This window comes from Scyliorhinus canicula, chromosome 6 (genome assembly GCF_902713615.1).
Source record: "Scyliorhinus canicula chromosome 6, sScyCan1.1, whole genome shotgun sequence".
Lineage (NCBI taxonomy): Eukaryota > Metazoa > Chordata > Chondrichthyes > Carcharhiniformes > Scyliorhinidae > Scyliorhinus > Scyliorhinus canicula.
Window position 1 is genome coordinate 102,758,655 of NC_052151.1, and position 27,845 is coordinate 102,786,499.

Consider the following 27,845-nt stretch of genomic DNA (forward strand, 5'->3'; position numbering starts at 1 on the left):
GTGCTAATCACTGTGCCACCGTGCTGCCCACTATTTTGTATTTTACAGCAATTTTCAAGTATTCTTGACATAAAATATGCTCCATGAACTTGGATGTTTGTTGTTAATTCATGCTAAATCTTGACACAGATCTTTTGTTGCTTAATTATTATTGTACAATTTTTTTTTGAAAATATTTTCATTCAAGTCTTTGATATTTTAACATTTTAGCACACAACATAGCAAAAGAAAAAACAACACAAGCCCCCAACCCCTACCCCCCAGTAACCTCAACCAAACACCCTACTTTCCCTGACCCCCACCCCTTCAACAGCTGGTGGTAACCAGATTCTTGAAATGTCAAAGCAAATTTCACCTTTTTCAGATAAAAGAAACTCCATTAGATCCCCAGCCAGACTGAGGCATAGGGTGGAGCAACTGAACTCCACCCCTACAGGACCTGCCTGCGAACGATCTGCCACCGCTCCCATCTGCAGGTCTAGCACTGCAAATATGGCTCCCAGGGGACTGGCCTCCAAAGTCACCTGCAAGACTGCCAACATGGTGGTGAAGAATGACTCCAAAATTTATCCAACTTAGGGCAGGACATATGCGCATGATTGGCCGGGCCCCTCCCACACTGCTCATGCTTTCAAACAACCAGCTCTTCTTCAACTTCGTCAGGTGAGCTCTGTGTTCTACCTTTAGCTGCATCAACCCCAGCCTCGCACATAAGGCTAAGGCATTCACCCTCCGCAGCAACATAGACCACAACCCCCCCTCCAGCGCCATCCTCAGCTCCTCCTCCCACTTGGCCTTAACCCCTCCAGAGACGCACATCCTCCTCCAAAATCCTCCCATAGATTGCCGAGATGACACCCTCACCCCCTCCAGCCCCATCAAAGAACAAAAAACAATACAGCCTGTACCGATCATGATACCAACCTTTGCCAAAACCCTCAGCACTTCCTTGTGCCGTATCCCTCTATACCCATCTTATCCATGTGTTTGTCAAGGTGCCCTTTGAAAGTCGTTAATGTATCTGCTTTCACAACCTCCCCTGGCAACGCGTTCCAGTCACTCACCACTTTCTGCATAAAAAACCTGCCGCGCACATCTCCTCTAATCTTTGCCCCACGGACCTAAAACCTATGTCCCTGGTGTCTGCTCCCTCCACCCTGGGAAAGAGTGCCTGCGCATCCACTCCATTGATGCCCCTCATAATTTTAATAAGGCTCTTCATTCACCTGAGGAAGGAGCAGTGCTCCGAAAGCTAGTGTTTGAAACAAACCTGTTGGACTTTAACCTGGTGTTGTAAGACTTCTTACGGTGCTCACCCCAGTCCAACGCCGGCATCTCCACATCATGCCTCATAATCTTGTAAACCTCTAACAGGTCGAACCTCAATCTCCATCTTTCTAATGAACACAATCCAAGTCTATTCAGCCTCTCCACAAAGCCAACACCTTCCAGACCAGCCAACATCCTGGTAAACCTCCTCTGCAACCTCTCCAAAACCTCCACATCCTTCTGGTAGTGTGGCCACCAGAATTGTGTGCAATAATCCAAGTGCGGCCGCATCAAGGTTCAATACAACTGTAGCATGACTTGCCAGTTTTTATACTCAATGCCCTGTCCAATGAAGGCAAGCATTCCATATGCTTTCTTAACTACCTTGTCCACTCCACCAACCTTGGTGTCATCCATGAACTTACGAATCAAAGCATCATTGACAGCACCCCTCCAACAACGAGGAGGGGGGTGCTACTGAAAAAGGCAGAAAGACCTTTTTCGCAAAACACGCACACACCGGAAAACACTCCCCCATGCGATATTTTTCTCCCCCACTCCTCCAAACTCAAAGCCCTTCTGGAACTATGTCCTTCATTTCCATTCCCAAAACTGAACATCCATCCTCGCTGGCTCATACCCATGATTCCCTCAGATCAGCATCAACCTCGACCCATAACTACCACGCCCCAGTAGGCGTGTGAACCTGATTGCATTGCCGACAGTGGTGATGGCCGGGTGAGGGGTCTCATGGGGGTCTCTGTTGGGGATCTCTGATGGGAGCTCTGATGGGGTCTTTGATGGGGCGCTTTGATGGGGGTCTCTGATAGGGTTTTTGATTGGGGGTCTGATGGATGGTTGGCTGGGGCAGTTGGTGGGGGGGGGGCTTCCCATAGACTCTTTGGGCACCTTAGTTATGCACTGACCCCTTAACTCATTGCGAGGTTAAACAAGTTAGGGCCACACTTGGGCAAACTTGCACCAAAACCAACCTGGAGGATTTCCAGCTGTGGGGGTCAGTTCATTACGGGGGGTGGAGACTCAGGCTTCCAGCCCGTTAATCAGATAGAAGTCCCACCGGCGCAGGGCATGTAACTCGCTGTCGCCAGTGGCGGGGAACTGGAGCATCGGAATGAGTTAGGTACCCGCGCGATTCCGTGTTCCAGCCGACACTCCATTCTCCGCCCAATCGGAGATCCCGGTACTGGCGTCGGGCGATGGAGAATCCACCCTGCAGTAAACAACAGGCTGTTTCACCTGGAAGCTTATTCTTCATAGTCCTAACTCTATTGATTATTTCTGGTCTGGTTTCCTTTCACTGGCTGCAAACATTGTCAGACTGGGATGCGTGTTCATAGCCTTGGGCCTCCTTTGACCTCGGCGACTTTGTGTAGGATGATTGAAGGTTCATTCCCATATGAGACTCCACTGAAACTAGTGTAGAAGGCCAGGTTCAAAATTTTCTGGGTCCTTGCGTAATTTGAGATCTTTCTGCAATTCACCTGCTAACTATATGGTGGGAGTGCACTGGGATGGCTACAGGCTATCAGCCTCAGTTTACTTTGGGTGATCTGGTTTTTAATTGGAGTTTGCTATGCTTACACCTGCTGTGTTATTATTTTATGTGAACTGTAACATTTAACTCAAAATTTAGCTGCTTTATTTTACATTGAATGGTATTCACAAACCAGGGACAAACATGGGAAAGTAATGATCAGTGATCAAAGTGAAGCTGATCTCAGCTTTACTTAGGATTCTTCACAACACACCACTACGTATCAGACAAATAGACATTTGATAACTTCCGGTTTCAAGTCCATAAATGGTGATAACTTTCGGAATGATTATCATTGCAAATAAATGCTAACAGATTGCAAATTGTAAGAAGATTTCAGTGCCGTACTTGAGCTACATTATCAGAGGTGTGAGCTGTATGATTGAATGGAAAGTCTACTTATTGAGGTGGATGTGAAAGATTCCATGGTAAGATTCAAAAGAGCAGGAGAATTCTCACAACATTCTGACAGCATTCCTTCTCTAGCCACACTGCCATTTCTTAATTGATACAATGCAGCCTTAATTTGTGCATATATGTTTGTATTAAAGCAGTGATGATACATCTAAAGTAATTCATTGACTATGCAAGAAATTAACATGTTGATTATGTAAATTCATGTCCTATTTTGTATATAATTGAAATCTTTTAAAACTTTTACGGCATCTAGTGTTTGACAACATTTGACATATGTTGACTGATAACGTATTAAATGGGAGGAGTGGCAAGATTTCCAATGGACAGTGTGTAACTTTTGGTGGCCAGACATGAAATGCTGATGGGTATCAGACACCCAACATTGTTCGGCACCAAACATTAAAAAAAAGTTAAGCATATGCAAAACACTTGGCACCATTTGAAACCCTGTCATTGATTCAAATGGCATTACAGTCAGAGGCCATTTGGCCCACTCTGCCTCTTTTACATGTTGATTTCCCTGTATCCTTTTTTAAACATGCATCCAATTCCATTTCAAATGAGGTAACAATTTCAATAAACACTTGTGGTAAAACATTTCATGCTCAAATAATATGCAAAAGATTCCTCCAATGAATTTCTGGAGTATCTGCCCCTTTGCCATAAATTGTGAAAGTGTGCAGTTAATAACTTGCCAGGATACATTGGTGCCTTATATCATATTCTAGTAATATAAGGATTTAAATTGTTTTCCATGGTATGTAAACAAGACAAATTAACAAATGCATTGAAGTAGTTCATAGTGAAATTTCATATGAATTGCAGATGCATTTGTTAAAACTAGAAGAAATGAGTGATGCATCATTGTATAGAAATTTATAACCATGATTTAATATTTTAATATTCATTCATGCAATGTGAGCACTACAGGCAGCTCCAGCATGTATTGGCCATCCCAATTTGCCCTTCCATGAACAGCCTTCTTGATATGCTGCAGTCATACACTGCTGTTAGGAAGGAAGTTCCAGGATTTTGGCCATTAGACAGTGAAGGAACAATTATACAGTTGTAAGATAGGCTGGTGCTTGGTTTGGAAGGGGATTTATACGTGATGATGTTCATATGTGTTAGCTGCTCTTGTACTTCTGGAGGTTGGAGGTTTGGAAGGTGCTGTCAAAGGAGGCATGGTGAGTTGTTGCAGGGTATTTTGTATATGGTACAGAACGTTGCTTCTGTGTGTCGGTGGTGGAGGAAATGAATGTTCAAGGCGGTGATGAAATGGGCTGCTTTTTCCTGAATTGTATTGACCTTCAATGTTTTTGGAGATTAACTCATTAAGAAAAGTGGAGAGGATTCCGTCACATTTCTGCTTTGTGCCTTGTAGATGGTGGGCAGACGTTGTGAGGGTCAAGACATCAGTTACTTGCCGCAGAATTTCCCAACCTTCGACTTGCTCTTGTGGCCACTGTATTTATAACAGAATCTTAGAATGGTGACAGCATAGAAGGAGGCTATTCTGCTTAGCATATTTGTGTCAGCTCTCTGTAACAGCAACTCAGCTAGTTCCATTCTCTTACCTTTCTCCAAATCTAGCAAATATTTTCCCTCCAGATAACTATTCAATTCTGTTTTGAAAGCTCCAATTCTCTTTTGAAAGACCCAATTGAATTCTTTGCCATCACACTCTCAGGCAGTACATTTGCTGCATAAAAAATGTCGCCTGTTTTTTTTTTGCCAATTACTTTGAATCAATGTCCTCTGGTTCTAAACCCTTCACCAATGTGAACAATTTCTCCCAAACTACTCTGTCCAGACTTCTATGATATAGAACATCTCTATCAAATCTCTCAACCTTTTCTTCTCTCAGGAGACAGTCCAAGCTTCGCCAATCAACCAAATAATTGAATACTCTCATCCCTGGACCCCATTCCCGTAAATAGTTTCTTCACCCTCTTCAATGCCCTCACATCATTCCTGAAGTCTGGTACTGAAAATAGGACACAACGGGCTGGATTTTGTGTAGGCTGCAGATGTTGTGTTGCCGCAGCAGAAAGTGGGAGCCTTCGGGCAGGCAAAAGGCCCAGGAAGGCATCTTCAGGGTGGTGGCTAATTAAAGGGCTAGTGGTGGCTAATTAAGGGGCTGCCTCTGGGACAGCTTTGTGATTAAAAATTGTAGCTCATCGTTAAGAGCTATATCTCCTATTAGAATTGTATCCTTTATTTTATATTGCATTTCATCATTCTTCCCACCCAAATGTAACTCTTCCCACTTCTCGGAATTAAATTCGTTGGCCATTTGTTTGCCCGTTCCACCAGCATGTCTGTGGCACCTTGAAGTCTATCATGATTCTCCTCACAGATCACAATACCTCCATTTGAGTGTCATCAGCATACTTTAAAATTATGCTCTGCTTGACCAAGTCTAGGTCGTTATTGTGGATACAGAAAAGCAATAGTCCAAATACCAATGCCTTAGTTGCATTGCTGGTCCAGTTAAGTCAATGGGCATTGCCTATTATTTGTGTGGTGCAGTTATCAACGCAAGCCCGAATGTTACCCTGTTCTCACTGCAGGAGCATGGACTGCTTCGGTATCTGAGGAGTTGAGAACGGTACTTCTCTTGCACTGTGCAATCATCAACAGACAATCCCCCCCTTCTGGCCTTATGAAGGAGTGAAGATGATTGATGAAGCAGCTGAAGATGGTTGGGTCTAGGATACTACCCTAAGGGACTCCTGCAGTGATATCTTAGGACTGAGATAATTGACCTCCAACAACCACAACCATCTTCCTCTGTTCGAGGCATGAATCCAACCAGTGCAGAGTTTCCCCCCTGACTTCAAGTTTTTCTACAACTCCTGGATGCCACACGCAGTCAAATGCTATTTTGAAGTTGAGGGTAGTCATGTTCACCTGATTTTTTGAATTCAGATATTATATTCATATTTAGACCAAGTATGTAATAAAGTATGGAATTGAAGAATTCTGGCAAGATCTAAAGTGAACAGCAAGTGAAGAGGTTCTTGATGAGTAAATGCTACTTACTGTAAATGCACTGTTGATGATATCTTCCATCACTTTGCTGATGATTGAAAGGGGATCGAATGGGCAGGATTGGATTTGTCCTGCTTTATGTGGACAGGACATACCTGAGGAACTCTTCACATTGAAAGTTAGAGGCAAATGTTGTAGTTGTATTAGAACAGCTGGTTCTGGAGGACAAATGTTGAGTAATACAGCCAGGAATTTGTCAGAGCCCATCGTCTTTTCTGTTTCGAACTAGCTGATGACTGACATTTGTGGTGATCGGGATCTCAGGACAAGACCATCAAGGATCATCTTCTCAGCACTTCTGGCTGAAAATAGCTGCAAATGATTCGGCCTTCTGTTTTGCACTAGCGTGTTGGCCTCCCCCAATTTACTGAGAATGGGAATATTTGTGGAGTTTTCCCCCTCCAATGAGTTGTTTAATTGTCCATCCCATTCACAACTGGATGTAGAAAGACTACAGAGTTTTGTTCTGACATCGCTGTGCTCTGCATCTGCTAATTAAAATCTGTATAGACCTCTTTTGTATCTTCCCCAGGTTGGTTTCTTATTTTTCAGTGTGCCTGGTGCTTTGCCTGGCATGCTGTCATGTACCCCACATTGAACTAGGGTTAATTACTTGGCAGAAAGGTAATGGTTGAGTGAGGGATATTTGGGGCTATGACGTTACAAGTTGTGATTGAATACAATTGTGCTGCTGCTGACGGCTCACAATATCTTCTGGGCATTGTGTTGCTAGAACTGTCGTGAAATTGTACATTTAGCATGGTGCAAGTGCCATGCAACATGATGGAGGGTATGTTCAGTGTGATGACAGACTTTTGTTTCCACAAGGACTATGTGGTGTTCACTTAAACGCATACTGTCATCAATAAGTGAAAATATTAATGTCACATTGTAAAAGGTTGAGGCTGTGGGAAGTATTGCATCTACTGAGCATAACTTCAAATTCAGTTTCCAGAACATGCAGTTACTGCTGTGGTTTTTACATGATGCTTTAGTTTATTTTTCTATCAAAATCAAACAACTGTAATAATGCACACAACTACTTTAAATAATTCTACCAAATTTAGCAGTGATCTATGCAAATGCGCGAGTCATTCAGTTGAGCAGTAGCTACAGGAAAAAGTGTTTTGAGACAACAAATGCCGCTCGGGTGTTACCATATAATGATAGTTAGAGAACTGAGACCGAAGCTGGGATTTTCTGTCCCGTTCATCCCATCCCCGGCAGGTTTCTGTCGGTGGGATCTTCCAGACCTATTAGAGTCAATGGCCATTTGCGTTGCTCACCAGCCGTGTGGCCAGGAAACCTAACGCAGAGGTCAGTTTTGGCACTGCTGATGGGAAGGGTTGGAAAATTCCAGGCTGAGAGTGAATGCCCTTGACATCAAGGCAGCATTTGGGGTGGCACGGTAGCACAGTGGTTAGCAGTATTGCTTCACAACTTCAGGGTCCCAGGCTGGATCACTGTCTGTGTGGAGTTTGCATGTTCTCCCTGTGTCTGTGTGGGTTTCCTCAGGGTGCTCCGGTTTGCTCCCACAATCCAAAGCTGTGCAGGTTAGATGGATTGGCTATGATAAATTGCCCTTAGTGTCATAAAATGTTGGGTGGGGTTACTGGGTTACAGGAATAGGGAGGAAGTGTGGGCATAAGTAGGGTACATACTTGATGGGCCGAATGGCCTCCTCTGCACTGTAAATTCTCTGTAAAATTCTATACGAATCTGGTAATAAGTAACCCTAGCAAAACTGGATGGAGTCAATGGGAATCAGGGGAAAAACTCTCCACTGGTTGGAGTTATATCGAGAACAAAAGAGAAACGGCTGTGATGTTGCTGGTCAATCATCTCAGTCCTGGCGCATCACTGCAGGAGTCCCTCAGGGAAGGGACCTGGGCCCAACCAAATATTTTCATATGCTTCATCAATAATCTTCCCTCCATCAGAAGGGCAGAAGTGGGGATGTCCGTTGATGATTGCACAATGTTCAGTACCATTCGCGACTCCTCAGATACTGAAGCAATCCATGTCCAATGCAGAAGGACCTGGACAATATTCTGGTTTGGGCTGGCAAGTGTCAACATATACACCACACAAGTGCCAGGCAATGACCATCACCAACAAGAGAGAATCTAACCATATTACCATCATTTGATTTCTGATTGACGTGACTATCAACATCCTGGGGGTTATCATTAACCAGAAAGTTGCCATATAAATACTGTGGCTACAACAGCAAGTCAGAGGTTAGTAAATCTGCGGAGAATAATTCAACACTTGACATCCCAAATCCTGTCCACAATCTACAAGGCACAAGTCAGGAATGTGATGGAATAATCTTTATTTGCCTGGATAAGTGCAGCTCTAACAACCAGGACCAGATTGAATGCACCCCATCCACGATCTTAAACATTCATTCCATCCACCTCTGACGCACAGTGACAATCAGTGTATACCATCTACAAGATGCACTGCAACAACTCATAAGATTCCTTCAACAGCACCTTCCAAACCTGCAGCCTCTACCACTTAGAAGGACAAGAGTAGAAGATGTGTGAGAACACCACCATCTTCAAGCTCCACTTCAAGCCACACACCGTCCTGGCCTTGGACTATATTGCCATTCCTTCATTGTCATTGGGTCAAAGTGATGGAACTTCCTTCCTCACAGCATGGTGAGTTTTCCTGTTAAACATGAACTGCAGTGATTCAAGAAGGCGCTGACCACCACCATCTCAAGTGCAGTTAGGCACAGGCAATAAATGTTGGCCGAGCAAGCAATAGCCACATCCCATAAATGAATAAGACAAAATATGTAAAGATCGGTGAATGGAGTTTGATGTTATTCAGATTCTGGGCAAAGTTTCTTATGTTGCAAGTGCGCTATCTAGTGGACTACTTGGAAACTGGGATAACAAATGAATTCAGGGTATCGCTACCTAGTAAGCAAAGGGCTGGATTTTCTGGCGATTGCCAGGGCCCATTGTCAAGCTTATATGAGGGTCTCGGGTTCACCCTGTCATCAACGTGCCTTTGCGGGGTAGGAGGAAGGTCTGCCTATTAATTGGCTTCCAAGCGGGCAGTTTCCTGAGGCTGGAGGCCCAGGCAGTTGGCCTGCTGTGTAGACAGGTCGTCAGTCTCATAGCTGAGACAGTCAGGTGGCCATGAGGGACAACAAGATTGTGGCCTTCAATCACCTTCACTGAGCTAGCATCTTCGTAACCGGAGCTGGAGCAGGGATTGGAGGCTACTCCAACTGCAAGGAAATGCACCGGCGGCACACAGCAGTTCTTAACTGGTGCCTTAATTGCTCTAATTGGCTGCCCGTCTCCATGGAAAGACACTGAGGTGGGAATCAGTAAGTGAGAACAAGAAACAAAGAAAAGTACAGCTCAGGAACAGGCCCTTTGGCCATCCAAGCCTGCGCCAACCATGCTGCCCGTCTAAACTAAAATCTTCTACACTTCCAGGGTTCGTATCCCTCTATTCCCATCCGATTCATGTATTTGTCAAGATGCGGCTTAAACGTCACTAATGTCCCTGCTTCCACCACCTCCTCCGGCAGCGAGTTCCAGGCACTCACTACCCTCTGTGTAAAAACCTTGCCTCGTACATCTCCTCTAAACCTTGTCCCTTGCACCTTAAACCTATGCCCCCCAGTAAATGACCCCTGTACCCTGGGAAAAAGTCTCTGACTATCCACTCTGTCTATGCCCCTCTTAATTTTGTAGACCTCTATCAGGTCACCCCTCAACCTCCTTTATTCCAGTGAGAACAAACCAAGTTTATTCAACCTTTCCTCATAGCTAATGCCCAAAATACCAGACAACATCCTGGTAAATCGCATCTACACCCTCTATAAAGCCTCCAGTGTGGCTTGACTAAGGTTCTATAAAGCAACTAAAAAGGTTCTATAAGATGCTATAAAGCATCCTTCTGGTAGTGTGGCAACCAGAATCGAACACTATACTCCAGGTGTGGCCTGACTAAGGTTCTATACAGCTGCAACATGGCTTGCCAATTTGTATACTCAATGCCCCGGCCAATGAAGGCAAGCATGCCGTATGCTTTCTTGACTACCGTCTCCACTGGTGTTGCCGCTTTCAGTGACCTGTGGACCTGTAACCCTAGATCTCTCTGACTGTCAATACTCTTGAGGGTTCTAACATTCACTGTATATTCCCTACCTGTATTAAACCTTCCAAAATGTATTATCTCACATTTGTCTGGATTAAACTCCACCTTCCATCTCTCTGCCCAAGTCTCCAAACGATCTAAATCCTGCTGTATCCTCTGACAGTCGTCATCGCTATCTGCAATTTCACCAACCTTTGTGTCGTCTGTAAACTTACTAATCAGACCAGTTACATTTTCCTCCAAATCATTTATATATACTACAAACAGCAAAGGTCCCAGCACTGATCCCTGCGGAACACCACTAGTCACAGCCCTCCAATCAGAAAAGCACCCTTCCATTGCTACTCTCCGCCTTCTATGACCTAGCCAGTTCTGTATCCATCTTGCCAGCTCACGTCTGATCCCGTGTCACTTCACCTTTTGTACCAGTCTGCCATGAGGGAACTTGGCAAAGGCCTTACTGAAGTCCATTTGGACAACGTCCACTGCCCTACCTGCATCAATCATCTTTGTGGCCTCTTTGAAAAACTCTTATCACGTTAGTGAGACACGACCTCCCGTTCACAAAACTGTGCTGCCTCTCGCTAATACGTCCACTTGCTTCCAAATGGGCGTAGATCCTGTCTCAAAGAATTCTCTCCAGTAATTTCCCTACCACTGACGTAAGGCTCACCGGCCTGTAGTTCCCTGGATTATCCTTGCTACCCTTCTTAAACAAAGGAACAACATTGGCTATTCTCCAGTCCTCTGGCACATCATCTGAAGACAGTGAGGATCCAAAGATTTCTGTCAGGCCTCAGCAATTTTCTCTCTTGCCTCCTTCAGTATTCTGGGGTAGATCCCATCAGGCCCTGGGTACTTATCCACCTTAAATATTTTTCAAGATGCCCAACACCTCGTCTTTTTGGATCTCAATGTGATCCAGGCTATCTACACACTCTTCTCCAGACTCAACATCCACCAATTCCTTCTCATTGGTGAATACTGGCATAAAGTATTAATTTAGTACCTCGCACATTTCCTCTGGCTCCACACATAGATTCCCGCCCCTGTCCTTCAGTGGGTCAACCGTTTCCCTGGCTATCCTCTTGCTTTTTATGTATGTGTAAAAAGCCTTGGGATTTTTCTTAACCCTATTTGCCAATTACGTAGGTTAAGTTAGGTGTTTAGGTGTCAGTGTAGACTCGATGGGCCAAAGGGCCTCTTCTGCACTGTATCTTCTGTGATTCTATAAGATGACTGCAGCTGCAATGCAACAAAGGGCTTGCAGAGGCATTAATGATCAGCTAAGCCATAACTTGGCTGCACCTTCTAGCAGTGATGACCTATGACATAGTGCCATGGTTGATATGAATAGCAAATTTCCTATCTCTTGCAGCAGTGCATTAAAACATATGCACTTCAGGCCCCCAGTCCTGCTGTTTTCAGCAACATCTCCATGTCTGCTCTTCTTCAGAGCCATACTGGCCCTATTTCCTACTTCTCCCTCAATCTTTTCACTTTCTGACCTATTGCTCCGGAATCCACCCCCCACCATACTAGTTTAAACCCTCCCGTGTGATATTAACTTTCCAGCTTTTCCCTCGCCCCTGCAAACCCCCACCACCTCCAACTTCAACTTAAAAGGCCTGAACAGCACCTGAATCATTTCTAATTTGTATTGTTAATTATGGAGATGGGGGTGTATAAATAACTGTGTACAGTTCGATAATACTGCATATTGGCACTAGGAGTGACTTTGTAGTGGCTGTTACAAGCAGAAAAAGTCAAAAACTTTGTTAGTAGCAGCAGAGAGGTTATTTGAAGTTTGCTGGGTTAGATCAGTGGGCAGTGGGGATGGGCTGATGCTTCTCTGCCATCTTCCTGGACAGTGACACACATTAGGTTTGGGAAGCGGAGCACTCCCGCCTTCAGAACTCTATGGATAAACAAGCTAAGGTCTCTTTGTTCCTCAGACCTTCCCATTGTCATCTCGTTCGCTGAATAGTTCCATGTCAAATTTCCCCTTCTGAAGTCTATCACCTTACACTTTTCAGGGTTACATTCCATCTGCCCCTTATCTGACCATCCCGACTCCACCTTCCTGTAACCCAAGACACTCAACCTCACTGTTCACCACCTGGCCAATCTTTGAGTCATCCACAAACTTACTGATCCTACCCCCCACATAATCATCTACATCGTTTATATAGATGATGAATAAGAAGGAACCCAGTACAGATCCCTGCGGTGCACCACTGGACACTGGCTTCTAATCACTAAGGTAGCCACCTGTCATCACCCGCTGTCCGCTACAACTAAGCCAATTTTGAATCCCATGTGACTTTGTCTTCTTTATTAGTCTCCCATGTGGGATCTCGTCAAAGGCTTTGCTGAAATCCATACAAACTACATCAACTGCACTACCCTCTTCTACACAACTGGTCAAAATTGTTAGGCATGACCTTCCTCTGATAAAGCCATGCTGTCTCACTTCGATCAAACCTTGCATCTCCAAGTGGAGGTAGATTCTCTCCTTCGTGAGATTCACTGGTCTGCAGGTCCTTGGCTTATCTCTACAACCCTTCTTAAATAGTGGAATCATATTAGCTATTCTCCAGTCCTCTGGCACCTCTCCCATGGCTGGAGAGGAATTAAAAATTTGGGTCAGAGCTCCTGCAACCTCCTCCCTTGCCTCCCTCAGCAGCCTGTGCCACAATTGATCCAGACCTGGAGATTTTCTCCACTTTTAAGTCTGCCAACACCTCTAATACCTTGTCACTCCCTATGTCAATTTGCTCAAGAACTCACAGTCTCTCTCTGATTTCCATACCTACATTATATATTCTCTTGGGTGAAGATAGATGTGAAGTATTCAATCAACATCCTACTAATGTGTTCTGGCTCCACCCGCAGATTGCCCCTTGTTCTCTAATAGGCCCTACACCTTCCCTGGCTAGCCTCTATCTATTGATATACTCAGAATATCTTGGGATTTTCCCTGCTTTTACCAGCCAGAGCTTTGTCATGACCCCTCTTTTCTCTCCCAATTGCTTTCTTAAATCCCGTCCATCACTTTCTGTACTCCACTAATGCCTCCTCTAATTTGGTCCCCTTGTACTTGCTAAAAGCCTCTCTTTTCTCATTGTATCCTGAATGTCTCTGGTCATCCATGGTTCTCTGGGATTGTAACTTCTTCCTATTACCCTTGAGGGAACATGCTGGACCTGTACCCTCCCCATTTCCTTTTTGAAAACCCCTTCACTGCTCTTCTGTAGATTTTCCCACAGGTAACTCTTTCCAGTCTACCTTGGCCAGGTCCTACCTTATTTTACGAAAAATCCACTCTCCCCAATCCAAAACCTTTTTTTTTGTAAGTTGTCTACTTCTACAAGAAATGGTACAGCTTGACATCGATTCGGTTGTTGGCCCAGACCCTGAGGAGTCAGGTTCCCATGGTCATTCCCAGGTCAGTTTTCCAGAAAAATAATAGTTGGTGACATCATGGCTGGTAAGACCAGACAAACAACACTGAGTCCTGATTACCCCTGCATGTTTTCTTTCATGCAGTACCATGATTGGGATGCTCCTGAAGAAACTCCCAGCAACATGTTTAGTCATGCATTCACAAGTCATTATCGGGATACTGAGTGTCTGTTGTGGATAACTACCTTAGAGGGATAGGAGGGAACCTCCTCCAAAACACTGATTACTATCTGCAGATGCAGGGATGCAGGAGCTGCTGAGCAGACATGAAGCATCTCTCGGCTTTCCTGAGCAGCCTGTCATCCTTCCACTGAACCTGTCAATCACTGAAAATCCTTTGGAGCTGAGAGGGAAAAAAAGATCAATTATCCACAAAATGAAAGCCTAAGTAGCAGCTGGAAGATAAAATACAGGAAGGGCCCTCAACAGGTCTGAAATACTTTGCTGTAACATCTCAAGGCCAGCAAAAGATTCCCGCCTGAAAGTCCAACTAAATCCTATCCGCAAGGTCTACTTACACACTGGGGATTCAGTATCCAGCATGCTCACTAGTTGGAAGATGGAGCAGCATCCTTCCTTCATCCCTGTCAAATAATGTTATTTTGTTAATGCTCAAATACAAGCTTGACAATCTGCCTAATCCAGTATTCCTGGAAGATTCAACAGCAGACATCGCCCTAAAATCCATAGGAATGTACAGCTGATATTCCAAACCTTTTCCACCCTGTTAAGAACCTAAATCAGGGTGGAGGAAATATATACTGATTTTGATAAAGATTTTGAGATCTTGAAGGTGCACTGATTACAATGCTGAAAATTCAGAAAGAATATTGGCAGCTCCAAATTGCAAAATGGATGTAAGTGAACCATTAAACTGAAGCAATGAGGAATACAGCAAAGTTATTTGGTGTGGATTTAATTACGATTCCACACCAGACCCCAACAGTGGCTTGGATACTGGACTGAAACCCCAATATTTTAGTTTATTTTAAGACTATGTGGAAAGAATGATTCACTCCAGGAGTCATGGCATGAAAAAATAGGGCTTTGGTATTTCTAAAACAAAACCTTTATTACAAATACAATATTAAACGTTTAACTTCACACCTGAAAAAGATTAGCTTACAATTATCCCTTAATATATATATAATTTCCCATTAAACAACAAGAAAAGAAACATACAGCTTTTAATCCATCTTTAAATTAGCAGGGCTTAGAGAGTAATACTTACTGTACAGAACAGATTCTCACTCTTGTTGGAACTTCCTTCAGACTCTTGCTGAATATCTTCAAATAGCTGCTTTATCTCAGTTGTTTCAGCCTCTTTCTTGTCTTTAGACAAGAATGCTCAGCTTTTAAAATATTTTTACTCTTTTCCCCCTATCCTACTGGGAAAGGAAACTGCCTTTATCTGTGGTCTAATAACACAAGGGTTGCCAGATCAAACCTCACTTTTCTCCAAACCTCTGACTCCTTCCACAGATTTCTCCAAAGCTGCCTCTCTCCACAGCTTCTCAAAATTCCTCTGTATTCCTTTGCTCCACCCAGGAATGACCTCATCTCCCCAAGTTAAAAACCAAATTCTCCCTGCAGGCTGCAGGAGCACATTAACTCCTCGGGGATCTCCCCAGTCAAACTACTGTCCATTAGCTCAGACTAAACAACCACAATCCTTCATCAGTTTCATCTGCTGCTTGCTAAAACCATTTAGGCTCTGCATACAGAATTCTTTTTAAACAAACACATTCGAACTCCAGGCTTTTAACCCTTAAATTGCCCATACATTTATAATCCAATTTTCTTTACATCTTCCAATCACCATAGTATCTGAACAGGTTACAACTACTGTGTTCTTCAAAACCTGACAGAAAGGTTTACATGCATGAATGCATGATCAGAAGTGCAGAGACAAAAAGAAGAAATATGTCTGAACATGGTGGGATTGCATAAAGTCAAGGAGAAACTGGGATAAACTGATTACAGCTTGGCGCAAAGAGGCCAAAAGATTATTTGTCTGTGAGGAGCGGAGCTCAAATGTCCAAATATGAATTATTCAGTACGACTACTTCACCTTTATTCCAACACCAGCATGCCTCGAGTGACAAGGAAGATCAGAAGCATTTGAATCTTCATATGTTGATTGAACTTACATCACAGAAGATTATTTATTTTTTTGCACTTTCTGATGCACATAGCATTCAGCTACAGACTTTATGCAATCAGTAACTGTTCCACAAATCTTTCACATATTTACTTCTTTCGTGACTTCTTGGGGGTAAATTTCCAACAACCTGAACATCATAATAATGTGCATTGAGCTCAGTTCATTTCAGGAGATGCAGTAATGTGATATATACCAGAGAAACTATGGAGGAAGTTCATGAGCAGTGCTCTTCTGGAGCAAAATGACAACATTCAAGCATGCTCTGCCTGCCTGATGGCTAGGTGGGGTCACTTGGACATCAGGCACACATTTCAGTGTTCCATCATTTTGCTCTTGCGCACTGCATATGAACTTTTATGGCGTTTTCTGGTGACTGCCATCCCACTGCACCTGCAATATACCAAAGTAATGTTAATGAATGCAAATGAATGGCAGAGACCTCTGCACCAGCAAAGGCACCAACTGCAGTTTAAAGACAAATCTTGACATGACTGACTGTAGAGATATTGGCCTTGATTCTCCGTCAGCCATCGCTGGTTGCAAGGCCCTGATACGACAGAGAATCAAAAAATTGGGATTGGCGCCCCTGCTCCAGCCCCCTGCCTGCTGAGTGATTGGTGTTTGCACCCATTCACCAGCGGGAGGATGTAAATGAATGCAAATGGGTCTTAAAGGCCCATTTACACCCATGTAGCCGGCCGGGCGCCCTACTCTCTGATCCTCCATGATTCTCTGGTCCTCTGCTTCTGAGTTTGTTGCAGAAAGCTGTTTTGTTTTTTGCACTCATAGAATCCCTACAGTGTAGGACGCCATTCGGCCCATCGAATCAACACCGATCCTCTGAAAGGAACCCATACCCAGGCCTACTCTCCAACCTTATCCCTGTAATCCCATAACCCTACCTAACCACTGCATCCCTCATGTATTTGCTTTGTTTGCCCCCTTGCTCCACACTGCAACCAATCACTGTTTGTCGATGTGCCATTTGTCAATGTACTCTGTCGATTATTCTTTTTTGTCTGCTATGTACGTACTGTATACTTTCCTTTAGCCGCAGAAAATATTTTTCACTGGACTTCAGTACATGACAATAAATCAAATCAAATCATACGAAAGGGCAATTTAGCACGGCCAATCCACCTAACCTGCACATCTTTGGACTGTGTGAGAAATCAGAGCACCCAGAGGAAATCCACGCAGACACTGGGAGAAAGTACAAACTCAACACAGACAGTGGCCCAAGGCTGGAGTTGAAACCAGGTTCCTGACACTGTGAGACAGCATTGTTAATCACTGAGTCACTGCAGCCCAGTCAATGATGTTCAGTACTATGCCATTCTCCAAGCCCTCACCCATTGTGACCAAACAACGACAATCCCTTTTTAAAGCTGCTGAAATAATTCCCCTCAGCTTCTTCTGAGCTACAAATATTTATTTTCCTGTCACACAGTCAGGACTCTCCTTGCTCCGTGTCAGTTGGAATAAAAAGAGAAACCTCAAAGTCAATCTCGTTCTGCCTTCCGAATCCAGCACCACCAGTCTTCACACCCAGGTGCTTTCCCTGTTCTCCCAGCTACTGCTTAGCACCACAGTGGCACCCTCTTATCAGCTCCCTCCAAAGTAAATTATGAGACAGCTGAACTGCTGTTCAGGGTTTTGCTGCCACAGCAACAAAGCACAGGAGCACAAATTCACTTATGTGGGACATAAGTTTTATGGAAAGGTTAAGACAACCAGCATGTGGGCAGCACGGTAGCACAGTGGTTGGCACTGTTGCTTCACAGTGCCAGGGTCCCAGGTTCGATTTCCGGCTTGGGTCACAGTCTGTGTGGAGTCTGCACGTTCCCCCGGTGTCTGCGTGGGTTTCCTCCGGGTGCGCCGGCTTCCTCCCGCAAGTCCCGAAAGACGTGCCGTTAAGTAATTTGGACATTATGAATTCTCCCTCTGTATACCCACACAGGCGCCGGTCTATGACGACTAGGGGCTTTTCACAATAACGTCATTGCAGTGTTAATGTAAGTCTACTTGTGACAATAAAGATTATTATTATATGTAATTTATAGCTTCTCAAATACATATATAAATTTTTTTAAAAAATCACCATCTTGGGATTACCCAATTATTTGCAATAGCATCGTATGGTTTTCTCATGGGTTTCATTATGCCTGTCCCATTGATTCTGCTTTAAAACCCAGATTATGCCCAAACATTCCATTGCACTCCGCACTTGTGTAATGTAGATGGTGGAGAGGCTTTGTAAAATCAGGAAATGAGCCATGCACTTTTAACCTGCTCTAGAGATTGTGGCAATTATGTGGATGACCCATTGAATTTCTGGTCAATGGCAACCCCTAAAATGTAGATGGTGGGTACTGCATAATAATAATGCTATTGGAAGTGAACTTTCTCTTGTTTGAGGTGGTTATTGTGTGGCATGAATGTTGTCACTTTCTAGCTGGATTTTTTCAAGTCTTGATGTGTTCAGGCATGAGCTACTTCATTATCTGGTAGCTTTGCTCACTAATGGAGCTAAACACTTCAATTAGCAGTAAAAAGCCATGCTTCGGACTTTATGGTGGAGGGAAAATCATTGAGGAAGCAGATGAAGATATTTGAGCCTTGCACACAACCGTGAAAAATTCCAGCAGCAATGTCCCAGGGCTGATATGGTTGCCCTCCAAAATCCACAAACATCATCATTTGTGCTAGGTATGACTCCAACTGATGGAGAATTTTTTCCCAATCCCAGTTGCCCTCAGGTTTGTTAGGGCTCCTTGGTTTTACGCTCAGTTGAATTCTGTCTTGTTGTCAAGAGCAGTCAGTCTTAGCATACTTCTGGAGGTGGGTGTTACTGATCATGAAGGGAGGAAAGATACAAGGACAGGGATGTGCAAATGGAACGAGGGAAATCAGATGATGCAGAGCAAGTAAGAAAGATCAGGATAGGAAGTCAAAAGTTGTGCAGGTTAGGTGGATTGGCCATGATTTAAAAATTGCCCTAGTGTCCAGGGATGTGCAGGTTGGGTGGGGTTAGAAAGATGGGCAGGACAGTAGGCCTGGGTACGGTGCTCTTTAAGAGGGTCACTGCAGACCCAATGGGCCGAATGCCCTCCTTCTGCATTGTAAAGATTCTATTATTCGAGGAGAAAAGGGAAATTAAGAAAATAATTACAGATAGCATGAGGAAGGTTGAAGTGACAGAAGATTGAAGGACTGTGGAAGAGTAGAGAGAAATGAGGATAAGGATTACAGAAGGAATAATGGAGATGGTTAAAAGAACACTGAAGGAGATGAGTATAGATAAATGCTGCATGTTACAACCACATGAGGAGGGGTGAAATGATTCCCTATTCTCCCACTCCAGGTCAGACCGTAACAGGGATCTTTTTGTGGATTCAGAGAAGTTTAACTTTCCCAATTCTGTCAGAGTCCCACTATTCACACATATAGGCTATAAAGAATTAGTCAGGCAGGGTTTTTTTTAGGTTAAATGAGGAACAAGATAAGTTTATTCAAACTATTTCCTGAACTAATAAAAACTAGGTAAATTGCAACCACCATTCATATGTCACATGCATTCTCCTGGGTCAAGACACACATACCAGTACAGATGGCAGAGTAAGAGGACAGGCCAACAGGATGTTTACATTTCATGCAAAATGAAACAAAGGAGTATATAGTTAACAGTTCTTTGGCTCGTCTCAATGTGGTGGTTTCACATTGCAGTCATTTAATTCAGTTGTCTTCCTGGGTGCAGTTGCATGGGACAGATTTCTACATTTTGTCCCCAAAAGATCATAGCTTGCAGATAGTTCCTCTTCACAGGAGGGTTACTTTTGCAAACCACAGCAAGCAGCACTTCAGAGGGAGGGGGACAGATGGGGCACAGAACATCAGCAGCCTATGTTCAGTACAGTATAGCATTGTCCTTTATTCTTTGCTTCCTGCTTCATAAGGTGTCCTTGAAGTGCTTTTCAGGGTGTATATTGCAGAGAAATTCAATTAGTGCATGTCTGTTGCAGTTATTGTTTCAGAACAGGCAATTGCATTTTGATCTCAGAAACATTTGAAAAGTCTCAACATGATCTGAATCAAATGTGGATGGGGTATTTCACACACTCAAGGGGTTCAATGTCTGTTTTCATTCCACTTGGGTTGAATAGAAAATTGAAGTATTAGATCAGTCTGGGCCGTTTTGTCATTGTCTGTAGAAAGGGTCCAGTTTCTGGGTGTGAACCTGATCATGTCACTGGCAGTGCGCAGGGAAGATCGCAAATGGAGATCTCGCTGCCACAAATCCTGGGCTGGATTCTCTGTCCTTCTGTGCCAGATTTCTGTTTCAGTACGCCGGCGGGATGCTCCATTTCGCTGGCTGGTCAATGGGGTTTCCCATTGGGGGGCAGCCCCACACCATCAGGAAACCCCCGAACTGCCGGCAAAATGGAGTATCCCAACGGCGAGAAACCAGCCCCCTGTTTTTGGATGCTCGTGAACTTTAGTAGCCATTATGGGATTTGCGTCTGCGGCTAATGGGGCCACTAGATCGCAGCATGTATCATTCAAAAACACATCCTCATAACGATTATTAGAGAATTATTTGAAACTCTCAAATTTAGATTCAATACCATGTTCATTATTAAGGCATAGTGGGTTCAGGAGGCAAAAAGCAATTGATTATTAATGGTGAAATGATGTCTTAGCATTCAGCAGCCTCTGGTGTTTCTGATCACATTTGAGTTTTTAGAAACTATTCTATGAAGAGAAATGGACTGACATCTCCACGAAGGTAATATGGGTAAGGCAACATAATTTAGTCAGATGGGGAAGGAGAATTGGGCATGGTGCTCTGTAACAGAGTAATGACTTTGGCTGATTTCTCCCCCCCTCCCACTGTCTCGTCTTCAGGCATTGAGGCCAATTTCAATGCCCCAACCAGTGTCTCAGCACAGAATATAGCAGTGGAAATCAGGAACTCTCTCTTCCAAAAGGTTGTTGCAGCTAGGTCAATTGAAAAATGTAAAACTTAAACTGGTGCGTTTTCATTAGGGGAGGACATTAAGGGTTATGTAGTGGGGCATGTAGATGGATACATTAGCCACCATCCAATAAAATGGCAGATGAGGCTTTAAAGATTGAAAGGCCTGCTCCTGTTGACTAGAAATTGAATCTGAGGCTGTCATAGACTGTATGCTTTAATACCATGTTATTGTAGCTTCAAGTTTCTCATGTGATACATGGAAATACATGTCATACGTGGAAATTGCCTCCCTGCATGAGGAGAGCAGAGGGAGAAAATTTGAGGGAAGAGAGTGCCGAGAACCCCGACTTCCAAAGGAATACTAAAATATTACATGCACTGAAATAATGCTTTTACTGTATAAACGACAGTCATGAGTCGATTGTACGTCTGCTGCTCTTTCGCAAAGCACAATTCACAGTTGCAGCTTCCTAAGAGTAAATTTTGAGCCTTTTATTTAAGAAATGAAATGGCAGCATCAGAGATGTTCAAAGCTGTTTCACAATGACCGTAAAAGAGATATACATGTTTGAGTAGTCAGAATGGAAATGGAAAAGAGGAAAGATGAAGGAAGCAAGCATTCCCCAGCTGATAAGATTCCGATGGAGGACAAAGACATATCGGTTATGACAAAACCCCTCCTCCTTTATCTTGACTGCTCTAAATAGTTTGCTACGTTCTAAAAGTCAGAAGTGCAATGATCTCAGGGTCCTTTTATCATCAATGACTAAGAATTGCCGAAATGCACCCGGGGGCCTCCGGATGTGCCATTCATTGTGTTTGACATTTTTTTCTCCTCTTCTGTAGTGCAGCTGTGAAATATAATATCATCATTATAAGAAAATGTCAAACAATAGCTCAGTGGCTATGTCTAAGTTTCAAGTTTTGTTGATTACTGATCAAGGTATTTGGGTTCTTTTTCCAATGGATGTGGGTCTTTTTTCAACTTTTCTTTCAAAGTGATCAGACAGCTGTTCACCAAAGTTATTTTGCACTGTGCAATTCGAGGTATATTTACAAACAACTGTTTCACATTACAAATAATATTAAATGCCATTTTTTGTGCCTTAATCTTTCTCAGCAGGAGGAGGCATTTTACTCATATTCTCTGCCCTAGACATTTCCCAATTAGAAGGAGCATGAGGGAGAGGCAACCTAGCCTAAAACCATTTTGGTTATAGCTCTTCATCCAGCCAGTAGAAGACATGCAAAATATAAATAATAACAATTGCAGAGTAGGGCTACTATAATAAGTTACCAAATCAGAGGTAATCCCAGAAGTAATGTTATACTGTTCGTATGTTAATTATTATACTGCCATCACATCAGTCCTTACAATCATTGACTGAAATGTTGGGGCGGAATCTTCTGGTCTCAACAGCAATAGGAAGGTTGGCATGCGGAGGAACTTAATTTGGCATGAGGCCAAAAATCAGTTTCCTGATGTCAGAATGAACTTTAGGAACTTTGTTCTTGGGACTTTAAAGGCGGGTTAAAGGCAGGTCGAACTTCCCAACAAACAATATCGGGAAGCCCTTTAGCATTCATTAGCAAGTCATGCATGTTTATTAAAAGGCCACCTCGTCAGAATTAAGTTCCCTGTCTAATTAAGTTCCCGAATCAGAAATTAGAACATTGCATTTTAGGACTGTTCTAATTGGTGTGCAACTGGCGAGCTTCACTACTTTCAACACTTTGGGGTAGTAGGTGTTGCTTTCACCTTCTGGGACTCCGCCCCCAAAAACCTTGACTCATATTGGGTACCAAAAGCTGCACAAAAGCTGGAAGTGGGAAGCAGGCGAAAGGAGTGCAGGATGGAGCGGAGGTCGGATGTGGCGCAGGCTAAGGGTGGAGGGGGGCGAGAAAGAATGTTTTGGGAAGGCAGGTGGAGACTGTCCAGGGAAGTGGGGGGAGAGAGACTGTGAGACTATCCATGGAAATGGGGAGGGGGAATGGCAAGAGAGTGTCCGAGGAAGGATTGGGGAGAGAGAGTGTCCATGGAAAGGGGTGGATGCAGCAAGGGAATGTGAGGATGCAGTTATATTGCGTGGAGGGAAGGACCTTTCTTGTTGGGTCTGTGGGGGTCCTGTGGCTGGCTGGGGGAGGGGTTTATGGGCAAGGATGATCGGAGACAGCGTGATAGGGTTGAACACAGGGTACTGGACAGAAGAGGGAACAGATAGTCAGAGGGTGAGTGGGATGCGGTAGGTTGACAGGTCCAGGATGATGGGCAGCACGGTAGCATGGTGGTTAGCATAAATGCTTCACAGCTCCAGGGTCCCAGGTTCGGTTCCCGGCTGGGTCAGTCTGTGTGGAGTCTGCACGTCCTCCCCGTGTGTGCGTGGGTTTCCTCCGGGTGCTCCGGTTTCCTCCCACAGTCCAAAGATGTGTGGGTTAGGTGGATTGGCCATGCTAAATTGCCCGTAGTGTCCTAAAAAGTAAGGTTAAGGGGGGGTTGTTGGGTTACGGGTATAGGGTGGATACATGGGTTTGAGTAGGGTGATCATTGCTCGGCACAACATCGAGGGTCGAAACGCCTGTTCTGTGCTGTACTGTTCTATGTTCTATGTTCTATGATAGTCTGGTAGGTGAAGGTCTCATCACGGGAGGGCCACGGAGGACGACAAGGCAGGTGACTTGTATAACGGGAGGGGGACGGGTCAGAATCACAGTAGGTATTTGGACGATAACAGGTGTCAGGACATCCCAGCAATCATAAGGCAACATTTTGTTCTCCTGTCCATGGTGAAAACCCCACAGCAGCAGGACTGTTCCCCACTCATGGGTCTCATAACATGGAGATCCCACCAGTATCTCTATGCTGAACCTCATGGCCACAAACTTCTGCTGCAACTTCCATCCAGACTAGTGTGGTCAAAAAGGAGGCCCTCCCACTGCCATCCTGGGGAAACAGAGCCTCCCGGCTTTGCTTTATGGCCTGGAGAATTTCATGGGAAGCTTCGCTGAACCATGTAGCTGTACATTCTCTGGGAAATTACAGACATCCAGATTGATGCTTCTGGCCTGCAGTAAGCAAATGGCTGCCTGAGTACCCTTCAAATATGGCACCCAGACTTTCAAGTCCATAAGATAACAGTGGGGCTGGTGACCACAGATGCGAAAGTGGCCTTGTTGTGCCCAATGTCTGGTGAGATTCAACAGATGCTGGTGAGATGCAGGTGCACATATGTAGATGAGCCATTAGGCCTGGGAGACCTCGCCATGGCACAGGTCCACACAAGCGTGGACCGATTGTAATGGCACCTGGGGGTTTCACCCAAGCCAGTGGAAGCTCTTAGATGGTTTGGGACAGGGAAGGGTGGCACCCTAGCACTACCTTTGGCTCCTTGGTACTGCCACTTGGGCACTGTCAGGGCACCTGGGTGGCACAGCCAGACTGCCAGGGACATTGCCAGGGTGCTAGGCTGGCAGTAACAAGGTGCCCAGGTAAAGGAATCACCTTTCCAGGGGTTAGGCCTGGGGGTGGACTTGTTCATAAGAGGTGGCATGAGAGGGAGCTGAAGGATCCCGGAAGATGCAACTTGGGTGAAGTGGGGATGTCTAGAAGCTGCAGTGGGAGTTTTGAGAGGAACTGGCCAATCAGGGCTGCCTTTAACATGGCGCGATGATCCGCTCGTAGTCTTCCTACACTGGTGAGTTGATCTTGCTGGTGCAGGAAATGACATAAAGAGTACCTTCAACAGGGAGTTTCTCGTAGAGACCACAACAAAAGTCAAAGAGACGTTGAATAGCAGGGTCGTTCGTGGCACAAAAGGCATCAACAAACACCTGTACTGTTCAGCAGACTTTAAGCTCAAGTCTGCTGAATCACACCCCTCCTGTCTGACCTCACCTAGGCTGGTTGAGCTCACTGGGCTAAATCGCTGGCTTTTAAAGCAGACCAAGCAGGCCAGCAGCATGGTTTGATTCCCGTACCAGCCTCCCTGGACAGGTGCCGGAATGTGGCGACTAGGGGCTTTTCACAGTAACTTCTTTGAAGCCTACTCGTGACAATAAAGCAATTTTCATTTTTCATTTCATGAGATTTGACGTGTTCCGTACAGATGCATAATTATAATATTAATTGTTGTAGTATTTTATTTCAGTTTCCTTGACCTGAAAAATTACCTCTTGCTGCCCTCTTCACAGATACTGCCTGATTTGCAGAGTATTTCCAGTATTTTCTATTTTTTATTTCAGATTTTCAGCATCAGTATTTTGTATTAGGGGTGGCACAGTGGTTAGCACTGCTGCCTCACACCAGGGACCTGGGTTCAATGGTAACTGTTTATGTGGAGTTTGCACTTTCTCCCCATATTTGCATGGGTTCCTTCTGCTTGTTCTGGTTTCCCCCCACAATACAAAGATGTGTAGGTTAAGTGAATTGGCCATGTTAAATTGCCCCTTTGTGTCCAAGAATGTGTAGATTAGGTGTGGCGGAGGTGTGGGCCTAGGTTGGGTGCTCTTTCAGAGGGTCAGTGCAGACTCAAAAGGCTAAATGGCCTCCTTCTGCACTGTAGGAATTCTATCCTAATTCTATGTGTGATGTAGGATTCAATACTCGATAGGTATTCTGAAGTTTTACTTGCTTTGACTTTATTTACACACTCAGGTTAGAAAATGCCAACATTGAGGGCATTTAAAAATTTATTGGATAAGCATATGGATGATAAGGGGATAGTGTAGGTTAGATGGCCTTTAGTTTTTTTTTCCATGTCGGTGCAACATCGAGGGCCGAAGGGCCTGTACTGCGCTGTATCGTTCTATGTTCTATGTTCTATGTTCTAAAAATAGACCAGCGTTCCTGATAGAGCCGATTCTTCATTGACAATTCAAATAACATTTTCTTATCCTTGTGTCCTAAACATTAAATGTATTGATAATTAATCTGTGCACTTTCATTTTAGACAAAGTGAAGATTAAGAGATCAAGAAAAGAAGGCAACAAAGAAGCAAAGCAAGGCAAACAAGCTAAAAATAGAGGCAAAGAAAATAAAAACAACAGAGAAGGAGGAAGGAATGAAAAGACTCAAAACAAGAAACGAAGAGGGCAAAATAAGAAACTGATAACCACAACAGTGAGCACTGTTCACTAAAATCCTCACTTGGTTGCTGAGATTTCTGATGCTGCTATATATTAACAAGCTAACCTATAGAGGTGCACTGTATAATGGATCCAGTGCTGGGTTCTTACATCTAATCCTTATTCCTGATCTTCATGGACACTGCTAATCATTTCAAGGACTGCAGTTGAAGCGGAAAGTGTAGATATACCTAAGTTTATACAACATTAGGCATAATTAACCCCTGCCCCACCGAATAAATTAGAACGGCAGATGGTTAGCCCAAGTATTGTGGCTAGACCTTTAAGGGTTCAAAAAGAGCCAACTATGCCGAGAAAAGGGAAGTCTTTAGCTCTGATGCTGGAGACTCCCAATCAAATGTGATGTGCATTTGTGCATGTTCTGGTTTCTGTATAAAATGACAATAGTGTCTTTTGTTTCCTTTATTTCTTTTTTAATTATTAACAGATTGCTGCCTTGTAATATACAGGAATGTAATAAATGTCATTCAAAGCCTGGAGAACCAACTGTTACCTTTCTTTTAAAGTATTGTTTTTAAGTTTCTGTTTATGACCTCTGTAAGAAACAGTGCACACACTTGAGCTAGTGTCATTGTTGTCAACAGATGCCACTAAACTGCTTAAAAGCACCTGTAATTCAAATAAATAAATATATTTCCTTTACTGGGCTCTCAGAGTATATGTTTATGACATGACTATCCTATGTGTATTGTTATAGTATATAGTTTGGAGAATTATTATTACTCATGTAGTAGTTTATTGCATGTTCATTAGGCAACATTTTGTTTGACTGGAATGATAAAAATGCCTGCTAAGCAATCTGGCTGTCTAATTTGTTACTCATTCCTGACCAGAACTCAGTGATGTCCAATTAGAACAAATGTACTTGGCAGTCGCTTAATACTGGTAGGTTTATTTCATTTTCATTTTTCCTCATAATTTTAAGATGCTGGTCAGTTTTTAAACTGAACACCATGGTTAGCACTGCTGCCTCACAGCGGCAGTGACTCTGGTTCAATTCCGGCTTTGGGAGACTGTGCGCAGTTTGCACGTTCTCCCCATGTCTGCGTTGGTTTCTGCCGGGTACTCTGGTTTCCTCCCACAATCCAAAGATGTGCAGGTTCGGTGGATTGGCCATGATCAATGCACCTGGTTACGGGGATAGAGAGGGGGAACAGGCCTAGGCGGGGTGCTCTTTCGGAGTGTGAGTGTAGAAACAATGGGCCGTATGGCCTCCTTCTGCACTGTAGGAGCTCTATGATTCTATGACTGAAACATCAAAGTGACAACAAGAAGAGAAATTCAATATTTCAAAAAAACTCAAGAAAAATGTTTGCAGTTATTTATTTTTGAGTTGAAATCACATTGGGTGATATAACTAAATGTTTGGGGTTTTAATATGAAATTTCTTTGCAAGCTGCTTTAAATGGAGTCATTTTTAATGCCTACAGAAACATTATTTATCAATCTGTGAATACATTTATTGTTAATATCACACAGTACAATTTCATGCTTATATAAATAGTTCTCATTTTCTACTGGTGTACTGAAGAGGCAATGAAAGAAAATATTGCACCTTACATTAATTCCATGTGCAGTTAAAAATATTTTGTAAGTCATTAAAGACAAGAGATTCTGGAGAATCAACTACGTGAACAAGTCATTGTTGAGAAACAAACTCCATAAAAGAA

The 27,845-nt window shown here is 43.8% G+C and overlaps 1 protein-coding gene across 2 annotated transcripts in view; it reads left to right on the forward strand.

Moving 5' to 3' along the window:
- Positions 1-26,823, forward strand: part of rspo3 (R-spondin 3) — a 108,576-nt gene extending 81,753 nt beyond the window's left edge. For both annotated transcript variants that reach the window (XM_038799764.1, XM_038799763.1), the window contains exon 5: positions 25,980-26,823. In XM_038799764.1, the coding sequence (XP_038655692.1) occupies positions 25,980-26,167 (188 nt within the window). In that variant the 3' untranslated portion in view covers positions 26,168-26,823. The remainder of the gene's footprint in view (positions 1-25,979) is intronic.
- The last annotated feature ends 1,022 nt before the right edge of the window (positions 26,824-27,845 follow it).